Source organism: Psammomys obesus, unplaced genomic scaffold (assembly GCF_907164565.1).
Source record: "Psammomys obesus unplaced genomic scaffold, mPsaObe1.curated_primary_1811, whole genome shotgun sequence".
Taxonomy (NCBI): domain Eukaryota; kingdom Metazoa; phylum Chordata; class Mammalia; order Rodentia; family Muridae; genus Psammomys; species Psammomys obesus.
Genome location: NW_026585895.1, coordinates 47,744,444 through 47,765,172, shown reverse-complemented (window position 1 = coordinate 47,765,172; position 20,729 = coordinate 47,744,444). Strand labels below are relative to the sequence as shown.

Here is a 20,729-nt window from a genome sequence, read left to right as displayed (position 1 = left end):
ACACACACACACACACACACGATAACAAGATGATTAGGTAAATATGGTTAAAATTCATTCTCAAAGGGCCTAACCATGAGGCAAGAACTTTGAACCTAATACAGTTGGCCACAAGAAGTAACTGAGGCACATGGACACGGCAAAGCTTTCATTTCTGGTTGTTTTTCAAGAGCAGCTGCAGAGTTCTCAGATAGCTGCAAGCCTTCTGGATCAATGTGCTCGGCATAAGGAACCAAGCACCTATATGATTAAGATGTATACAAGAAGTTCAGACACCATGCCAGAATTGTGAGGTCATTTGGATTGCTGAATTAAGGAAGAGCAACAAGATAATGGAGAATTAATTTGTATGCTTGACTTTAAAATTTAATTAAATATGGAAAAATTGTAGACGAATATTTATCTATTTTAAGTTAAGGGATTCTTTTATATGAGCATAAACAAGAGAAAGAAATCAGTGGATCAAAAGTTAGAGGCAATAGTCAACACACACACACACACACACACACACACACACACACACACTTGAAAACCACCAGGCAGAAAATGAAAAGGCAAATAATTAACAGGAAAAAATATCTGCTACTTATTTAACAGAAAAATTCTTTTAATAAATAAAAGAGCATCAGTTCTATAAGGGAAAAATAAATATTCCAAAATAAAAATGAATATCATATATACAAATATCTTAATATAAGTAAAAATTATAAATTATGAGAAAACCCTCTTTACTAAATAAATTCAAATTAAAACAAGGTATCACTTTGGCAAATATAATGATATGCCTAAGGGCACAATCTGGCATCATGCTTCAGAAGACTGTAAGAGGTTCCTTTGTTCTGACCCATAATTCCCATCACTTTAATGATCTTATAGACCACTGATGTCTTCACACAGACATGAATACACATGGATTAACTGTATCTCTATGAAGAGTGAAAATATGAGCTAAAAATAGTTTTACATCCATATAGTAGATAACATACCAATTGAAAAAATTTCTTAAGGAATGTTCAAGGATTTCTTACAATGTTTATGATGTGTTGAGTGGAAAAGTCAGTTAAATGATAAGTATTCATGTAGAAGAAAAAGTCCACATTATACCTACATAGGATTGTGAATCAATAAATAATCCACTGGGTATGGTGGCACACATCTTTAATCCCAGCATTTGAGAGGCAGAAGCAGGCAGCTCTCTGTGAGTTCAAGGCCAGCCTGGCTTACATATTAAATTTCAGGTCAACCAGGGCTATAGATATTGAGACCTGTTTCAAAAATGAACCATCAAGCAAGAAAACAAACAACAATAAAATAATGCAAATATCCTGTTTATATTTTTCTCAAATTTTCAAATTTCATCTCGCATTATTTTTAGAAGGAAAAAAAAAAAAAGCTAATCCTTATTATCTTACAGGATAAGGTCACAGTGTGTCACAGAAGAAAAAGACCCTGGAGACTTGGAAGTCATTTAGTCCTTGAAGAATCTGGTCATGAAGACAAAGGGGAGGGAAATCCAGTTTTCAAGCTGGCACTGTCCACGATGGCACACATCTCTGTCCTGACCAGGCTCTCCTCAGAACTCCTGGAGCAGGGTGTGTCAAGGACTGAGTCTGAGAAAGCCAATTAATGACGATGAATATCTGGCTTTGGTGGCAGCACTGCCACCAAGGAGGTTAGGTACATTGACAGGCACCACTCAACACTCCGTGCCTTAGCGAAGGGCTCCACAGCCACAGGTGTCTGTGGCTCCCGTACAATGAGCTCCATTACAGAACCATTCTCTCATCTTTCAGAGCTCTGTAGCAGCACTGTCCTAAGCATTCTGCCTCAGCCCTGAGACTCTCTGCTCCAGTCTCTTGGTATACCCCTTCCTATTCTTCATGCTCTAGCCGTAGAGACTGTTAGCTATCCGGGCCCCCTCTCTAAGGGAAATACACCACCCAGCTCACCACACAACAGTTAGAACCTTCTCGGCAGATGCCCAGATACTGATCACACAGAGCTAAGCATACAGTTCAAGGAAGACTTTCAAAAAGAACTGATGAGCAGTTGTACAGCCTGAGGGAGGAATGACCAGCCCACCAGACATTGTGATGGAGCAGCTGTGGTCTCTCTCCTCATCACAGTCTCGTCAGAACTGTTGGCGCAGGGTGTGTCAAGGACTGAATCTGAGAAAGGCCAATTAAGGGCATCACACCTTCCATTAAGGATCTTGGCTGGTTTGCTTTGTGCCTTAGCAAATGAACTTTCTTTTCCACCTCAGTGGAGGTTACAGTCCTACATTTTTTCTCTTCTCCTTGTCCCTATGGCAATGAAAAACTCCTCAGGGGTGCAAGCATCTGTAAGGCTAGGGGGAAGGGGGTTGGCTTTAGGATACCCTTCCTAAGGCCATTTTTACAGAATAATGATGGAAATCTGGCCAGAGTGGTAGTGCTGGAGTCATCCTGAAAGGAATAAGGCCACCTGGAAGCAGGACCCTTTCCAAGTTACAAGGAATGCCTTGGAGGTGGGAGTAAGCAGGACATAGGCACTGGCATCAGCCGCAGAGGGAAGGGCGTGTCCGGCAGCAGGCATCAGGCAGTGAAGCTTCACCTAGGGCCGGGCTGGCTCCTTAGGAGGGCGCCAGCTAAGAAAGGTAAGGCCGGGAGGGGCACGGACAACCTGGGGAAAGAGAAGGGACCTAGGAACCATGCAGGGTGGTCCCCACCCCAGCCAGAGATGGGCGGGCCAGAGGCAGCAGGTGTCCAGGCACCTGGGGTGCGAGAATGGATTACAGAGAGCAAGAGGCGCCTGAAGGAGTTCCTTTTGGGGGCTTAGGGGTTCCGACCTTGTCCTTGAGCATTTAGAAGCGGCCGGGTCGCATTCTCTACAGCCCGAGACCCTCCTGAGCCGCGGCGTGCAGGGCCCGTCACAGGGCCGAGGCTTCGGACGTCCACAGCATCTGCGGGCCGGATACAGGTCTCCAGCCCTCCTGCTGGGCACTCCCTCAGCGTGGCCGGGCCGCTCTACCGGGCTCCGCGCCGACTCCCTCCCACGCGGCGGCCTCGCCACGCTCTGTCCCCTCACAGCGCCACCCCACCCCGCACGTGGCCTGCTCCCCGCTCCCGCCCCTCGAGGCTGCACCCCTCCCGGGCCAAGGTACCTGGGACTCTCAAAGCTGCACCCCCTGCGCCGCAGCGCCGCCCTCTTCTGCCGCAGGAGCGCAGCGGCGGCCCCGCCGGGCTCCTGCTCCATCGCCCCGGGCGGGGGCCGACGGCTCGGGCACACTCGGGTGGGCTCGGGCCTCGGCGGTGTTCGGCCGGACGCTCAGCTAGCGCGCCGCAGCCCACGCCCCGCCCCGCATCCCTCACTGGGCCCAAGCCCCGCCTCTGTCCCGCCCCGAACTCCTGCCCAGCCTGGGACCTCAGGCCCCGCCCTGGACTCCAGCCTACCCACTCCCTCATACTCTCCTCGGGGGTCTAGGCCCCGCCCCTACTCTAGCAGGTCCCCCTTACCGCTCCTCAGCCTCTAGGCCCCGCCCTGACTCGCCCCTACTCTAGCAAGTCCCCTTACCGCTCCTCAGCCTTTAGGCCCCGCCCCCGCTCTAGAGGGTCCCATTACCACGCCTCCGGCTTTAGGCCCCGCCCCTACCCCAGCAGGTTCCCCAAGCACACCACGCCTCTAGCTTTAGGCCCCGCCTCTGCCCCGCCCCAGTGCTACCAGGTACGCCTCTACCCAGTCAGTCTCCGGCTTTAAACCCTGCCCCTAGCCTAGCCAAGTCCGCTTCATCTCTATAGAGCTAGCCTCACGGCCCGCTTTGATCTCCTACCGAACCCACTTCCTTAGGCCCTATTTGAGACGTTGGCCCCGCCCCTGCCTCGCCCTAATTAACGGCTCCTAATTAACTACTCAGTTAGGCTTAAGTCCCGCCCCCCAACCCGCCCATCTCCTAGTTAGGCTCAAGTCCCGCCCCTGTCCCGCCTTTGCCACGCCCAATAGGCAGGTTCCCACTCAGCTGCGCTCAGACTCCACCCATGCCCCACCCCAAATATCAAGGCCCCACCCCAAATCTCAATCCAGTCAGTCCCTTTGCCCTTCAGCTTTGCCAAGACTCCGCCCCATCTCCTAGCCCAACCCACCCCACGCCCTTGTCTGGGAAAAGGCCACGCCCCGAACTTCTGATCTCCCGGTCCCTGGCCCTCCTCAGACCAGTGCAGGCACCATCCTGCCTCCGCCCCGAGCTCCAGCCACGCCCCTCCCGAACCAGCCTCACCAAGATCCCCTTAACGGACGCCCCCACCACCATCCCCCGCGCTTCTGTGTAGCGCTCACAGGGCCCCAACGCCCACCAGGACCTCAACTTGGTCGGGTCCACGGCCCACCACTCCCGCTCCTCACCATCCCCATAGACCCAGGCCCTGCCCACCTACCCTTCAGCCACAGAGCGCTCTGGCGGCCCTCCACACTACAGCTCCGCTCGCTGCCTTTGCCGTCCGACCCTCCTCACCTCAACGGCTCCCGGTCCTTTCTATCGTAGCACCGCCCTCTTTCGGGGCCGCCTTTCTCCACGTTCCGCCCACAGGCATGGCCCCCAACCCCGGAGCTCCGCCTCTTCTGTCTTGAAACTGAGGTCTGTAGTTGGAGCTTCTGTCTTTCGACCCCTGGCAATTCCGCCCTAAGAACCCTCTAGCTTCCCCGCCAACATCAAAGCCCCGCCCACAGCCCCTCTTCCTCACTTCAGGGGTGCCTCAATTACGGTGGTCTTCCTGGCTGGACTGGGGTCTACCATGAGTTTGCCCTACCTCGGGATCCAGCCAGCCAGCAAATGGAGGTACTGCTGTCTCCTGGTGGCTGACACAATGAAGCCGAGGGGGCTGGAGCTTTGGTGGCTACCAGTCGTGGGTTCAGCCACCACCTTCCAACTTTGTGACAGCTCCCTGACCCTCATTTCATTTCCTCCCCGAGTCAGACTCATCATCTCAGGGTCCTTGAACATTGATTGCACTGTGATTGGGTGTGGGAAATGAGTGAAAGGATGGCTTTCGCTGTTTCTAGGTCAATTTCTGTTGCTGTGATAAACACATGATCAAAAGCAACTTAGGAAAGAAAGGGTTTGTCTGGTGTGCAGGTTGCAGCCCATCATCTGAGAAGCCAGAGCAGGAACTCAAGGCAGGAACTGAATCAGTAACTGTGGAGGGCCTCAGCTTACTTGATTCCGCTGGCTTGCTCATCTACTACTATCTTTTCAGGTATCACGTTGACTGGGACCCTCCCTCAGTAAGCTCAGGTTGCCTGCTTTTCCTCATGTGCATCCTGTCCTCTCTGTATCCCTGACCCCACCCCACCCCTACTGCCAGCCTCCATATGTTCTGCAACCTCTGATCTGAAACTCCTGAGGCATCCTGTCCTCTAAGGTGTCCCCAGACCCTTTGTCTTCCTCTCTGAGAGACCCACAACGTTGCCCCTGTTCCCTCCCTCCTACATGTTTACATGCTAGTTACCCTCAGTTGACCCCTGGGCAGTCTACACCTCTTCCATGTCTGCATGTGGCACAGCAACCGCCTGCCAAAGTGACTGCATGTGACACTAATAAACAGAACGATATTCATTGGAAAACACATTTAATTTCAAAGTAAACAAAGATGTCTGTACATTGAAGTATTTAATTAGTGAAACAATTATTATCAGTGTAACAAGCTGGAAAATACAGCAACTTGATACAAGACTGAGGTAACAAAATACTTCACCAAAAATCTAAAGAGTCCCAAGGAAGGATGATGTTCAGTGGTTATTGCAGAAGAGACAATTTACAAATATTAGAGAAAGTCCTCACACAACTGCATGCAGGGTCTGCTGGGAAAAAGACAGCTTGGGGAGATGCAGCAGATTCAACAAGAAACAAACTAAGATGTGGAAACTCATTTTCAGTTTACTTGGAAGAACACGTAAGAAATAGAAAACTACTCTCTATGCAACGTTTTGAATGCTAAGTAGGAAACCATGCATTTTGGCACGAAATTTATTCAAGAGTATACCTCACTAATAAATGAATTACTATTATTTCTTTACTGAATGGTCACAGTCCTTCCCAAATGGGCAGGTGACCTCTCACCTTGCTGCTGTGAGTGGGAATTTGGGGCTGTCCACAGGACACACACATGTGCAGCAGCAGGTTACAAAGCGGACCAAAGTCCAAGTCCTCGACTCCCAAGGACATGCAGCTCCCACTCACACTGTATTTGAACATTAACACTGAAGTTACAGACTAAAGGGGACGGGGGGAGGGGGGGCTGTGAATACTGCACTCAGACCCTACTCTCTCATTCTGCATTTGGCATCCTCCCTGGAACCATTCTTGAGTACAGTTCTGCACGTGGCTGCTCAGAGCCAGCCAGCCTCCAGGGTGAGGTACTCCAGCTAGTGCTCAGCTGACTCTCACAGCAAGCCCACTCAGTCTGAAGTCTTTCCGGAAGAACCAATGCACAGGATTTGTATTCAGGGGTAGGGGAGAGGCAGGGTCTTGCCAAAGTAGGTGTGTGAGGTGGGAATTATTTGTTCATTGACTGGTGAGTTCTACAAAGGCCAAAATTGGATTTGTCTTGTTTCTAGCCATCTTCATTCTAGGGATATATAGCCTGGTATATAGGAAGTACTAATCAGAGATATGAATGGATGTTTATGCAATAAATACAATTTTGAAGGGGCTTTGTAAAGTGTTTTTGAAATCACCCAACACATCAATATGATATAGGGTCAATTTAAGGGTCACACAGACGAAGAGAGGCTGTGCTTTTGGCAATATTCAGTAGTGGTAGCAAGCATCAGCAATGTGGGTGCAAAGCTTTGGATCCCACTTGAAGAATAAAGCAGCCTTGGCTTATACACATCTTCCCAGTTTAACAGACCACTTTTCCATCTGAAAACAAAACAACAACAACAACAACAAAAACCAACTTCAGAAACACATTTCTTAGGCTTAGGAGGTGAGAATAAAATGATGAAACACTGGCCATCTTGGTAAGAAGGAGGAATACAGAGATCCTGCTGGCAAGACAAGGGGGGTCCTTCACCAACAATTCTATTGTGTCCACCTGCTCAGCATCTCAGTCCAACAAGTGCTCTGTGGCATCTAGTCAGGGGAGGGGAGGAGCCACATTCTCCCACTGGCATGTGTAGGACAAGGCTTCTGCTGCTTCCTACCAAGTCCAATCTCCACAAGGTGTCTTGCTTGCCAGCATGCACTTGGCTGACCTTGAGTTACAAAATTTGTATATTGGAGAGGGACAGAGGTTACTCCCATGACTGAGTGGGCTCTTCTTGGGACTTCACAATCTACCAGCTGCCCATCCCAGTTTCTAGACAGTACACTACAACTTTCAGGTTGGGGTGTCACAGTATGTCTGCAGGACAATGCATGGCAACACCTCTAACACTTTCACAGTACTTATGCACTATGGACAACCAAGCAAAAGTACAGAAGGCTTTCTTCCAGGCTCAGTGGCCTCCAAAGGACTTCTGCCTCTATCACTTGACCTGGCCACTTCCCCTGCAGCCTGTATGACAAGCTAGCACTGGAAATGTCAGCCCTGAACTTGTTTGCTTTACCTAAGGCCCTGTTTAGGGAGTCAATATCTTTTAACTCCATCTCCAGGGCTCTCGTGCCACTGCCAAGACTCTCAAGAGTCCTACAAGGCTTTTCCCTAACAAAGTCCAAGCAGGTTCTTCAGGAGCCCATGGTAAGGATGCTTCTGGGTGGGGAGTTTGGTTTCAATTAGGGAGATTAGACACTTTGAAAATAATTATGTTTGTGCTCTTTCAGATTAGACCCAGAAGAAAACACTTGTGTCAACTAAGACAAGTCTGAAAAGGACAGAAAGTGGGACTGAAATTCTGGGGCTTTTAATGTCTGATATTGCATGTGTAAGAACCAAAACAAGCTGAAGAGTGGAAACTAAAGCAAACTAGTAGCTGGTGTTCTTTCTGATCTTGCAATTTTTATCCAAGCTTCCGATTTCTTAGACATTAACTAGCAGAATCAGGTTTGGTGTAGGTTAAAGTGTGACCATGGCATGGTTCTGGTCAGAGGTGTCTGCAGTGTTTGCCACTGTCATTCATCTTCTAGATTCTAACTGAAAGAGTTGTTGGTAGAATCTGGTGCACACACCTGGACCCCTGGTGTGGGTAGATGTGCAAGGCAGCTGTGGTCAAGGTTTGACAGCATCTTTACCACCTGGCGCTTCTCTTGACATGAAATACCCAGGCTCTGCTCACAGGAAGGGCAGCTTCGGAGTACAGCAAGGCTGGACCCAAACCTACCACCATGGTGACAACTAACTGTCCTGCTAAGTCCTTTACAGTTTCAGAGGGTGTCACCATTTGTTTGCAATGCGGTGGTGGTTTTCTGGTATTAAGTTCATGGTTCTGATGTTTGAAGCTTCTCAGTTGCCACTGGGATGATTTGATTGGTTACTGTGTAAGAGCATGCTACCCACAGGGACCCAGGAATTTAGCCTTTTCCAGAAAAAAACTGTTTGAGGGTTTTCTTCTCAGGGTTAGGGTACCAGATTCAAGGAGGAAGAGGAAGAGGGACAGAGAACATCAGTGATGATAAAGAACAATATACTTGAATTAAAATGTGCAAAATGAAACTCACCTTATGTATGACCAAAGGTGACAGATAAAGGTCCTTGTTCATGGACGCAGAGGCTGGACATCTCACTCCCTAGGGTTTGACTTTCTTGTCATCTGGTCAACAACAGGGCCCTTGGGCTTGGATGAGAACTTGCTGGTGACTACATTTAAGAGCAAAACTGAGGGGCCTTAAGGCCTCCATGTCACTCAGTTCCCTATGTGATCAGGAATCAGTGTGACCGACCCTGGCAGTGGTGGCAAAGGGGTGAGAGGACAGGAGCACAACTGTGCCCTGTGGGTTAATATGGGGTGGCTTCTATATGATTGATCACTGATCATGGTGGGGGCCTCCAAGCTGCTGGGAGAAAAAGCCCCAACTTCCCACACCAGCATGGTGGGAGTGGGTGAGACAAGGAGGGCCACAGCCCACCAGGAAAGCTCATGGTAGGGAGCAAGCAGGCCAGTGCCCAGTCTGGTCCTGAGACTGGTTCTCCCTCAGGAAGGCTGACAACAAGACCCAGGAGGGCCTGGGGCCCAGGAAACAGGCCATCCAGATGAATAGCACCCATAGGAACAGAAAACAAGACACGATTTAAGGCATTGTTTGTTTACAGTAAAAGAACTCAAGGGACCTTTAACATGGAGCTCTAGACTCCCTTCAGACTTTCCTTAGAGGACAAGGCTGTAACTAAAGCTTCAAGCAGGGCCTCAAAGCCAAAAAGTGTATGATGTCACTAGTCTTGTGCCAAAATGTATGTTTCTCAGAGAGTTCACACTCGCTCACTCACACACATGAATGTATGGCACGCACACGCAGGGGATGCTTTGAGGGTATACAAAATCTGAGGCGGCCCTGTGGGAGAGCAGCCTGTGCACTTGGGGTGTAGCAGGCCTGTCCAGCATCCCGTCGCTGCTCTCCAGCCCTCTCGAAGATGAAGGTCATCCGCTCTGTGTGCAGCAGAAAGCACGGAGAACCCAACATGGGTCAAATGCTCCCCTGATGCAGAAGCAGCTGGTGGACAGACGATGGCCCAGAGAGGGGGCATAGGGTGTGCTGTTGGGGTCTGACAACCACCCTGTGGGTGCTGCTGCAGGATGAGTCATGAGAGGTGCTGTGGGTTGAACAGGTGGATCTCACACTGGGGAGCCATCCAGGACTGTGAGGCCGCAGGCCATGGTCCTCCAGTCCAGCTATGAGGCTCCAGTGCCTTGGCCCACAGCTTATGCCCAGAGCTGCTCTCCTCCACCAGACTTAGTCTAGGCTCGCAGAAGCCTTTGCAGTCACGCCAAGTCCTGCAGATACTCATTCAAATGACATAAGGTTTGCAGGTACCTAGAAGAGAAAGCTCACCCTCTTGTCAAAGTTTCAACCCTCAGAAAGGGGCAGGGGTAGGGTAGTTAGTTCCTGCAGTTAGGGCCATGCAAGTGTGTGGAAGGAAAAAGATGGCAATGAGAGCTGCTACTGAGGGTAACTGCCATGTGCCAGGCATCACTCAACTACTTCAGATGCACTGTGTTTGGAGTCCTCACATGAACTCTTAGGCAGATGCTAGAAGTGCTCCCATTATGAATATGGGGAAACTGAGGCTTGGATAGGCTAAACAGAGTTAGAACCAGGGCTGGGACCTGAACCCACATTCTCCACCACTACCCTCTGAGCCAAAGGCAACTCCCTGGGTCTGGGGTGTGGAGGATAGGCCCTGCTAAAGTCTCTGGAGATGGAAACCAGCCTACAAGTGAGGGTGTCATTAAGAGATGGTGTGGCACAGCAGGAAGAAGTATGGGGAGATCAAGAACTCCAGGACCTTCCCCAAGAGGCTACCAGTCTCACCTGTCAGAGCATTTCCCTGCCCTCACAGTGGCCTCCGGACCCCAGCTTTGATCTTCCTCCCTTGGCACTACTGAGGGGTTCTGGGAGGTTTGATTAGACATTATTTCCTAAAAACAAACCCATCTTGGTGTGAGTGCCACTAAAATGAGACATCAGGAAAACAACAACAACAACAACAACAAAAACAAAAACCAAAAAACCCCCGCATCTCTGTACCAGGAGGCAATTCCGAAAATGTTCATAGCCTCAAACCTCATGGGAGCAAGAAACAGGGAATCAGTTCTGAGATGATCGGCAGAACCGACAGAGAAAAGAGGTACGGCCGTGACCTGCAGCCACATGTGCCAGTATAGCTCAACCTCAAGACTGTAGTGCAGAGGAGCAAGTAGCAGGAGGGCACACATGGGCATGGCTCTGTTAGTAAAAATGTAAAGGACGGCTGGGATGTGGCTCAGTGGCTTAGAACTTGCCTAGCAGGGAAGTCCTGGGTTTCCATCCCAGGAATGCAATAAAATAAAGCAGGGAAGTAACACAAATCAGGAGAGGAAAGAAGCTGTGGGCTAAGTTACGAGGAGAGAGACTGACTGACTTAAGGGGAAGGGGGAGGTTCCGGGTTTGGCTGGGGTGGGTATATGGGTGTTTTTCTATTGCTGTTTTTGTTGTTGTTGTTGTTGTTGTCTTGTTGTTGGTAGCCCAGGATGGCCCCACAATCTTCCTGCCTCAGCCTGAGTGTTGCCACACCTAGCTCTCCTGCTGTTGTTTGTATCTTACACATATATTATAAATAAGCTTAAACAGATTCAGTGTCAGAAAAACAATTTTAAGATGTGCAAATAGAAACAGTCTTCATCACAGATCGCATGTGGAGGGCCACAGCTCTGCAATACCTTCTCCGTGCCCTCCCTGAGCTGTCGCTGAGGGGCACAGTGACTAAGTGAAGTCTCTACCACTGAGTATTGAGGGTGCCCCCATGTTGTACACGTCACAGAGTGTGACTAGTTAGTGAAGAGCAAATTAGAAATAAGAAGGAAACAAGCTGTAAAAAGAAAACCCTCCTTTTCCTGGGTCTAAAAACTGGAGACAACCACACGGCAGAACTTTGCTATGATGTCTCAAATTTGCTAGTGCATGAAATGCTACCTATGGCAGCATGCTGGTCTGCCATGTGTCTGCAGAACTTTCCTGCTGCCATCACTCCTGAGTGTGTCCTCACTCAGGCCTCCCCGTGATGGTCCTGGCTGAGGTTGTCTTTCCTCAAGACTGTTGGGTGGACCTGGGACCACATGGCCTCTTGCACACAGGCCCTGGGCCTTCTGTGTGTGGCTGGGGAGCTTCAGTGTGCTGTGCTAGCTCAGGGGAATAAGGGATCCCAGGGCTGATGAGACTGGAGGAAGACCCTGGTTTTCCTCTTAATGAATCTTGCTGCAGCAGCGACCAGTGTCAGGCTCTTGTTCGCCGAGGCTGCCCTAAGATGGGCCCAAATCCCAGGTATTCCCTTCACAGAGATGGGCAGTGACACTGGCGTAAAGTGGAGAATATAAGGAAGCGAGGCTGGGAGTATAGCTCAGTGGCGGAGCAATTACCTAGCCTGCTTGAGGCCCTGTGTTCAACCTCTAGCACCACTGAAAAAGACTGTCTATTCATCTGTCTCACAGGGAAGTGTATGCCTGTAAGCACTCTAAAAGTAAAGAATTAGTTTCTTGCATATAACTGTAAAAACTTTACATGACTATGCTCATGGAGTAAATATTCACATATATTTAAAAAACAGATGAGATCACCCTTGCCCATGCCTTCTGGACCTCCTTAGACCTGCCACTATCTCGCTAACGGGTGTCTGGTTTTGCTCAGGGATCTCAGGCAGGCTGGAGGTTTCTGGTGTTTTTCTACTGTGGACAGTGTCACAATGAGCATGCTTTAATGTTTGCTCTTGAGAACAGGAGTGAGTACAACCCACAGTCCCACAGGACAAAGTGCTCCAGTGTAGTTTACTTTGGGCGTTCCTTGTACAATGAGTGCTACCCATACGGCATGGAGGGAGCAGCAAGCTTCAGTTCACCCCTACCTTGAGCTACAGGCTTGGCCAGCGGGGGCTGGACTCCTGGCTTAACTATGGGACCCTGCACACAGTCCTTCACTTCTGAGCCTCCTCAGTGTACAATGGAGACAGTAAGAGAACCTACATTATGGGGACATGCAAAGACTCTGCCGATGGCTGCATGTGAAGCCTTCTGAGTGATGGCTGACAAGGAGAGGGTGGGAGCAGCAGAGGAAAAAGAGCAGACCTGGACCTAGGTCCAACAGCCTTGCCTAGCACACAGTTGTCCCTTGGTACTTTAGCTGTTACCAGTACACTCCCCAGACAGTGGGCAGAGAGATCTATTGGTCAGTTTGGAGTTCTCCAACGAAATCAGCTCTCGGGGACAAAAAGATGCTAGAGCTGGATCACTGGACAGTATCACATTTGCCACTTCACTGTCCCCTACTGGGTATGTCTGTGGTATTTTCTTTAGTGGAAAAGAGTCAATGTTTCGGTCTAGGCCAGGCTTCATTCAAAGCTGTTCAGGGGTGCCTTGACGCATGGGGAAAAAAATCTCAGGGTGGTGCCTGGCAGCAGCACTGGGCTCTGAGGGGAAAGAGAGAGTTGCTGTCTGAGGACTTCAGGATCTGGGATGTTACCTGAGGCCTGTTGCTTTTACACGCATCGTCCAAGTGCTTGTGCCACAGTATCGCATGGAAACGGGAGCCCGTCTGGAACTTGTAAACATTGCCTGATGAGGAAAGGAACCCCTGGTTAGGAGGGCTGGCCTGAGTGCTCTGAGTCTGCAAGAATAAGGAAGCCACCCCAGCCCAGGAAGAGCCAGCACTGGCAGGGCTGGCTTTGGATCAAGACCCTTAGCAACCAGGTTTCCAGCACTTCTCAAACTAGTATTTTCAAATATACAAAATAAAATACAGAAAAAAATCACCAACATCAAGACTCAGTACTAAACTACCTAGACACAGTGTGATGTGATGTGAGTCTGTGCGTGTCCCTGCCCTGTATCCCAGTACCCAGAGCTGGGAACAGGTCTAGTACCATGCTGGGGTTTCAAGAGATGCCTGCAGCCATGCAGACTATGAAAATGCCTATCTCTTGGGGACAAAATTCACAGTATTTCTGAAATTCCTACCATCTGATACTCATTGTCACGTAACAGCATTATTTGTCACTGAGAACCAAGATGTAATTGTGATCTTTAGTTTACAGGCCCCTTTAAATTCTATCAGTGACACTGCCCCTGACCTCTGTCACATTTCCCTCTGCCTGAGGGCTCTGCTTTCCTTGAGGCCAGTGGTTCTCAACCTGTGGGTTGTGAACCCTTTAGGGGTTGCATATCAGATACTTACACTATGATTCAGAGCAGTAGCAAAATTACAGTTAGGAAGTACCAACAAAGTTTTATGGTTGGGGCCACCACAACATGAGGAACTGTATGAAAGGGCTGCAGCATTGGGAAGGTTGAGAACCGCTGCTCTAGGCTCAAGCAAGAGTGGTCTGTGGTTTCCATGGCCACAGGGGCTCACAGTGGAGCTTGCATGGGCCTAGCTTTCTTAAAACATCACTGGTTCTGGCCACGGTCACTGGGGACAAGACTCTGGGGGCATCACAGTGAGGACACCCAGGTGTGCAGGAGACACTCTCAGTCACCCCAACGTAGAGCAGAGAATCAGGCAGTCTCCTGCCTCCCCACCTGCAGGGATCCTTGAGGTAGCTGGGTGCCCTATTTCTCAGCTGCAACCATGGGAACATGACATTTATAGGCCCCTGGACTGTTCCCCCTTCATGCTTCCCAGGAAACTTGCTGGAAATGCAGTCTTGGTCTCTAGCCAGATCCACACAGACCCCAAATCTGAACTTGAGCAAGGTCACCAGATGACCTGTCTGCGCTTGAACTCTGTACTCAAACATCCCTATCACAGTGTGAACTTGTGTAGAGTTTGCTGTTCCAGCAAGCAACTAAGCCATGTGCTGCTGCTGTTGGATTTTTGTTTGCTAACTTGGGATACCAAGGAAGCTAGATGTGGACCACTGGGCATGTCAGTGAAGACAAGGTCCCTGGGCAGAAGGTACCAAAGCCTTTCCCTCCTCTTCACTGGGACTGAGAGAGAAGTGGGAAAGGTCAAGTTGGAGCTTTTGGAAGTTACATGTGCTTTTCTGAGTTGCGCTTAGACCTGGACAGTGTGCAGTCTTATAGTAAAGCTATGTCAGGAGTCCCAGAAAATCAGGACCTAAGACCCTTCTGATCCCAAGGTTTTGCTTCATCTAACATTGGTTGCTATTCTTAGGCTAAGATTGAGGAAGGACAGACCCATTAAGTCAAAGGCTAGGCCACTCTCACTGCTCAATGGAAATACCAGCCACAATATAAGCAGCAAGAAGGATTAGACCCAGTGCCATGCAAACCTAGTGCAAAGGAAAAATGCTGGTTTCAAAGCTCCCACAGCTTTGGGCTGCACATCGGGTCAGAGAGGGAAGAGATGCCAGGCCAGTCTGCCGCCCACCTTTGTCAGGGTTATTCAACTGGAAGATATCTGGGTGCTCGGGGTCATCAGGCAGCTGCACCATCCAGCCTACGATGGAGACCTTCTTGCCAGGTGTAGATTTATACTAGAAAAGAGCAACAAACAGCTGGGAGGTCTGGGCCCACACCTTGCCCTCAGCAAGGGAGATCAACATGGGCCAGGCACATGTCCTGCCCACCCTAGCCCTTGCAGCCATAGGGGTCACTCCCACTAGAGGAAGGCCAGCATGGGAAGTCTTCTCAGGGGACTTACATGTTTTCTGTCTGTGCCCCGCAAGGACTTGGCTCCGTAGTAAAGGAGGGTGGATCCTGAGAGTACAACCCAGTACCTAGTCCACGAGGACAGCTGTAGAAGAAGGGGAGGCGAAGTGGTGATACTGGGGAGGGGAGCGGCCTCAGGCTGCCTGAGCACAGACATGGCCACCCCATTCACGGCAGCCCAGGCCTCCTCGTCTGTGGCTCTCTACCACCCCTTGGCAGCGCCATCTCTACCCAGCTCCAGGAGAACTTGTCTCCCCTCTCTCACTCCTTCCTTTCTTCACCACGTGGAAGGGGCCTCAGGGCATAAATCCCATGTGTTAGGGGACGTGGGCCCAATGGTCTACCAGGAAAAAGACATGTCCAGCTGCTGCCTGGAAACCGAATGGTGGCCACAGGCAGCTCTGGACAGACTGGAGCTCAGTTCTGAAGCCTCCCTGCTGGCTGGGCCAAGCTGGGCCCTTCAGTGAAGCTTCTAGGCCTGCCATGACAGTGTAAACCCCATCCTTGGGGGGCGAGAGGCCCGTGCCTCCCAGGAGCGGGTCATCTGGCATCGTGGTATGCTGCTCTTCCTAGTGGGCACAGCTGTGTCACAACCAAGGAAAAGCTGTGTCTCAGCTCTTCACTGACACCACAGGATGCACAGCAGCAGACATACCTGCTAAAGTGAAAAAGGCTCACAGAACGTCCATCTTTACTGTTTGTGAGGAATGCAGGCATTTTCCATTCTCTTCCATTTCATTTGAAATGCCAGACCCTGGCTGTTGAGATGGCTTAGTGGGCAAAGGTGCTTGCCCCATAACCCAACCTAAGTGTTATCTCTGGGACACAACTGTAAAACTGACTCTTGTGGTTTGTCCTGGGACCCACTGTGTACATGTGGGTGTGGTGTGGGGAGGGAGTAAATCCATACCGTGGGACTGACATGGGGCCCCAGGCTATAGGAGGCTTTTTGACACTCTGGCCTTGAGAGACTGAGTGTTGCCAGAGCTGGGTGGAGGTTCTCCACCTTACCCATCATCCAACCATCCAACTGGCAACTAGAGACAGGGACTCTAAGAACCCTGTCACCCACAGAGGGCAGGTGACAGGGCCCTGGCATCTTCACAGCAGGTGGTGTCTCCAGACAACTCTGTGGATAGGAGAGGGGCCAGAGCAGTGCAGGAGGCCATCAAGTGGGGACACAGCTGTGACATGAGAGCTGACATGAAGGCTCATGGCAAGCATGAGGATCCCCCTGGTGCTTTGTCTCCGTGCTTTCCCCTTGGTGCTACGATGCTGCCAGGAGAGTCTACTCGGGAACGCCACACAGCAGCCAAGATCCTTTAAGCTATGCTGCCCTCTGGGGGCAGCTCCCCACCTGCCCTCTAGACCACGACCAGGGCTCCAGCCTGTCCATGCGCCTATGGGCAGGCTCTCTGTCACAGAGGACCGCCAGGAGTAAATGTAGTTTCACCCTAAGTCACAGAGAGAGAAACTGAGGCCTTTTCCCCCTCAGTGGTACATCCAGGGCTAGGAGCCTGGTTGGCAGGTGAAGTGGTTTGAAAAGGATTGGTCTCCATAGACTTGTGTGTTTGAAAGCTTGGCTCATGGGGAATGGTACTTATAGGAAGTGTGGTCTTGTTGAAGGAACTGTGGAGCTGGCTTTGAGGTCTCATATGCTCAAGCTAAGCCTAGGAGGGCAGTCTGCTGTTGCCTATGGATCAAGATGTAGAACTTTCAGCTCCTTTTCCAGCACCATGTCTGCCTGCATGCCACCATGCTTCCTGCCACGTCGACAATGAACTAAGCCTCTGAAACTGTAAGCCAGCCTCACTGAAGTGTTTTCCTTTATAAGAGTTGCTGTGGTCATGGGGTCTCTTCACAGCAACAGAAACCCAAACTAAGACAGCAGGTCTCTAGAGCAGGCTACTCCCTGAGCCCACACTGCCCCTGATGGATGTGTGACTTACTGCAGGCTTCCGGCCTTCCTTGAGCAGAGTTTTCCGTCTCAGAGGCCCCTCCATAGTGGGCACAGTGGCTGAGCTTCCCACAGTACAGGTGCAAGGGCTCGTGGGGCTGAAGGGAGACTGTCAGTTAGATATGGCCCCTGAGCAGCTAAAATCTGGTACCCTCCCACTCACGGTGACTCCCAGGAACCTCACTGTGAGTCTGGGATGTACCCACAGAGGACCCTTGGGGCTGGGCCAGAGCCACCAAGAGTGGGGTGAGTGTCCTCGGAGAATTTCGCCAAGCTTCTACACCTCACCCCACCTTCCACTTCCTTCTGGCTGCTCCATGCTCATGCCTGTGGCTTATGCCTGAGGAACCTAGGCCCTTGCAGCCCAGCTCTGGCAGCCCTCCTCATGCTAGGAGAGTGCAAAAGTAGTAGGCTAGAAAGGAAAGGGGACACAGACACCCCATCCACCATTCTGTCCCCCTTTCCTCCTGTATTTTCTCTCAAGCCCTCTCCCTTGAGATCAGGCACGGTCATGGGTGACTATGTTCAAGTCCTGTCCATGCTTTGGAGTTCTGCGTTACTGCTTACTGGATGTCCACAGGCACCTGGCTCAACCAAGCTGGTCACCAAGCCAGTAGTGACATCAGACCCTGGGGAAGTCTCTTCCCTTTCACATGTTCTGCAACTTAGTCCCAAGGATGTTCTGGTTCCAGGTCCTAACCGTGCCTGGTTGTCCATCCCCCCTCTCCATCAGAGCCACGGTATCTTCCTTTACATGACAGCCTAATGCTGTCTCTGTTCCCACTTCCATACCTGCCTCCTCCCATATCTTCTCCATTCAGTTCTCCTTCTCTATTAAACCTCTCCCTGGGTCCCACTGCTTTTACGGGGCAGGTAATGTCCTTGCTCCTGCTCTATGTGGCTCTGACCCCTCCCTAGCCTCCTCTGAAATCCTTCTCTGGTTTCTTATAGCACAGTGGTTCTCATTGTAACTGAGCCACCTAGCCCTCCTGCCTCAGAGCCCTACAATCTCTGTGGCTGGGAGCTTTGGCCCTGTGAATCCCCCTCCAGTAATCTGGCTAACTTCTATCATTCTTCCAATATTGTTTCCTCTGATGCTCTCCTCCTCTTTCCCAGAGCACCCCATACCTTGGAGCATCGGAGATAGTGTTATGATCCATCTGGAGAGAGCCTTTACCCCAGTAAGCAGCCCAAATCTATTTGTCAAATGAGAAAATGAACAAATGTCTACCTGTAGACACAGCTCCGAGTTCTGGGAGAATTCCGAACTGGAACCCGCCAGTTGGGCCCCAGCGTGGCGTAGAGACGTCCCCTGCTTCAGAGGAAAGGGGGTGAATTTTAGTCACAGTCTGGAAAGACCAGCTGACCCTTAAGGAGTCAACAGCATCCCAGACTGTAGGTCAGCCCAGCCCTTCCCCTCCTCCTTAGGATCCTTGCCCCCATTACAAGCACATCTGGGACATATCTGGAGCTACCTGGCCAGGGAACCTTGTCCCACAGACTCCATTTGGGAAAGCTCCTGGGGCTCACGGGACAATTTCATGAACATTTTTACTGTTCATGCTTCTTTCAGGTTCTCCAATGTGGTTTGAGCTGTTTAAATGCCATGTTGTCCACAGGTCCAGGTTAAAGGCAGGTGCAGCACAGAGTGGTGAGCAATCTTGTGTATCTGGCCAGGTTACATGCAGGGTTCCTGTTCACCAGGGTGCTTCTGGATCCCGCTGCTATACCTCACCTGAGTTGGCTCTTTGCTGGCTCTAGTGTCCTTGAAATTACCTCTGCAACTTGATGATTCTGGCTCTAGGGTCTCCTGGCAGGCTTGGCCTGGCTTTTCTCTCACCTGTTTGCGGCTTCCAGCTCCACCCTTTTGGGGGTAGGGCAGGCACTGCCTTGCTTTATCCTTTCCTGACTCTGAGGTACGTTCTATCCGCACCTACAGCTTCTATGCCCGATGGCCAGCTGATGACATAACTGTCTGTACAAAGCCAAAGTGGAGGCTTGTCCACAACTAGCCTAGGCTGCTGTTTGTTGCCAACGACACTAGTGTGTGTGGTGTGGGAATGGTCTCTCAGTGCAGCCATGAATACCACACTGTGACTGAGGGTCTGTTTTCCAGCTACGAAGACATTTCTGACGGCCATCTTGGGTCTCCTTACAGGGGCCCAAGGTAAGGGCTGCTCATCTGTGTTGGTGGTTCCAGGATCTTCCTCTTTTGTCTATCAGTCCTTCCTCTTTAAGTGCCTGTTATCCCAAGTCCTCGAGATAGATGGTCTCAGGACTATCACAGGTTGACCTGCCCAGCTGTGAGCTGTAGCACTTACAAGAGGAATTGGTACATCCAAGTCCCTGCCCAGTGGCTGCACTGTCTCCTCTTCCATCCACAGTAGGCTGGGTCCATGTCGATACTCCTCTTCCCTTGGGACCCATGCATCTGCTGTAATTGCTCAGAGGTGGAACACATAGATCTCCCCACTGCCTGTCCCTGACACATGTCCAGTCCCGAAACACAGCAGGTCTCAGCCCCTGCTGACCAGCTGTTCTCCCAGGCAGCTGCCCTCCCCAGCCACTGGCAGGAAGAGGAGCCAGCTCTGACCCGCACTAGTTTCTCCAGTGCTGTCCTCTGTAGCTCTCTCTGATGCTTAGTATATGCCACGTCCTCTGCTGTTCAGGACTTCTCGGAGCAGCAGCCTTCCCTCCACCATCCGCCTGAAGGTCTCCTCCCTGCTGCTCTGGGGTGCTGGGAAGGTTAGACTGTCTCAAGTTGCCAGGGTGGGCAGCTGCCCCTTCTGTGAGACCAGCTGGGGTTGCGTCCTTGACAGAGGTTGCTAGAATGGACATTTGTCAGAGAGAAGTCTGAAATCCATTTCTTCCGAGCAGTCCGGGCTGGTTGGCAGTTGGCACTCAGGCCCTTTCCAAGGGGGTCCAGTGTGAGGGACTATGCATGGACAGAGGCTCAGAGACGCCTCACCCACTGACATCACACAGGCAGACCAAAGGGGCTCAGGTGGTGGGTGCCATGCACACCAGGCTACTGTGCTCACTCTCACGGTGCTTGTCCAAGCACCGTTCTATTACCCTTCCCAAAAGAAACTGAAGCTCAGCAATGACGATCTACTTGTCCAAGGTATAAACCTCATAGCAAAGACTTGAATCCAGGTCTGCCTGACTCTACAGCCCAAGCCCTCACTGTGCCAGGGGACATGACCTTTTACAGCTGACAGAGGCAGGGGCTAAAATGAAGGGACCTACTCTGGGCACTGGGACCACACCTAAATTCCGTGTGGGGCCTTGCGAGCATTCTGTTCTCATCAGGGTTGCTGCTTTGGGTGTCACAGCTCCCATGGCTGTGTCAGTGTCTGTCCATGAGGCTAAACCTCCAGGAGGGTCTTATGTCTTCAATCAGGTGGGGCACTTCTGCGTCCTGTGCTCTGAGGGGCTGCCCAGAACTTCAGACTTGCTGTCTCGACAGCTGAGCACAATGTGCCACCTACCTGCTTTCAAGACC

General features: G+C 50.9%; 2 protein-coding genes across 11 annotated transcripts in view; both read right to left on the bottom strand.

Annotated features, from left to right (window-relative positions):
• Positions 1-4,474, bottom strand: part of Garnl3 (GTPase activating Rap/RanGAP domain like 3) — a 139,910-nt gene extending 135,436 nt beyond the window's left edge. Inside the window, exon 1 of one of the 3 annotated variants that reach the window (XM_055600845.1) lies at positions 4,410-4,474. Coding sequence is in view for 1 of the 3 variants with exons in the window: in XM_055600844.1 (XP_055456819.1) it covers positions 3,143-3,234 (92 nt within the window). In the remaining 2 variants the exon portion in view is untranslated. Of the gene's footprint in view, positions 1-2,827; positions 2,960-3,142; positions 3,241-4,409 lie in introns of those variants that run through there. The other 2 variants (XM_055600844.1, XM_055600846.1) reach the window with 2 other exon arrangements.
• A 1,109-nt stretch (positions 4,475-5,583) lies between these two features.
• Ralgps1 (Ral GEF with PH domain and SH3 binding motif 1) overlaps positions 5,584-20,729 on the bottom strand; it is a 235,391-nt gene continuing 220,245 nt past the window's right edge. For 3 of the 8 annotated variants that reach the window (XM_055600981.1, XM_055600980.1, XM_055600984.1), the window contains 7 exons: positions 18,456-18,539; positions 17,217-17,322; positions 15,260-15,352; positions 14,987-15,092; positions 13,121-13,212; positions 10,442-10,548; positions 5,584-9,943 (listed from right to left, as the gene is read on the bottom strand). In XM_055600981.1, coding sequence (XP_055456956.1) covers positions 9,892-9,943; positions 10,442-10,548; positions 13,121-13,212; positions 14,987-15,092; positions 15,260-15,352; positions 17,217-17,322; positions 18,456-18,539 — 640 coding nt within the window. In that variant the 3' untranslated portion in view covers positions 5,584-9,891. The remainder of the gene's footprint in view (positions 9,944-10,441; positions 10,549-13,120; positions 13,213-14,986; positions 15,093-15,259; positions 15,353-17,216; positions 17,323-18,455; positions 18,540-20,729) is intronic. The other 5 variants (XM_055600983.1, XM_055600986.1, XR_008719384.1 and 2 more) reach the window with 4 other exon arrangements.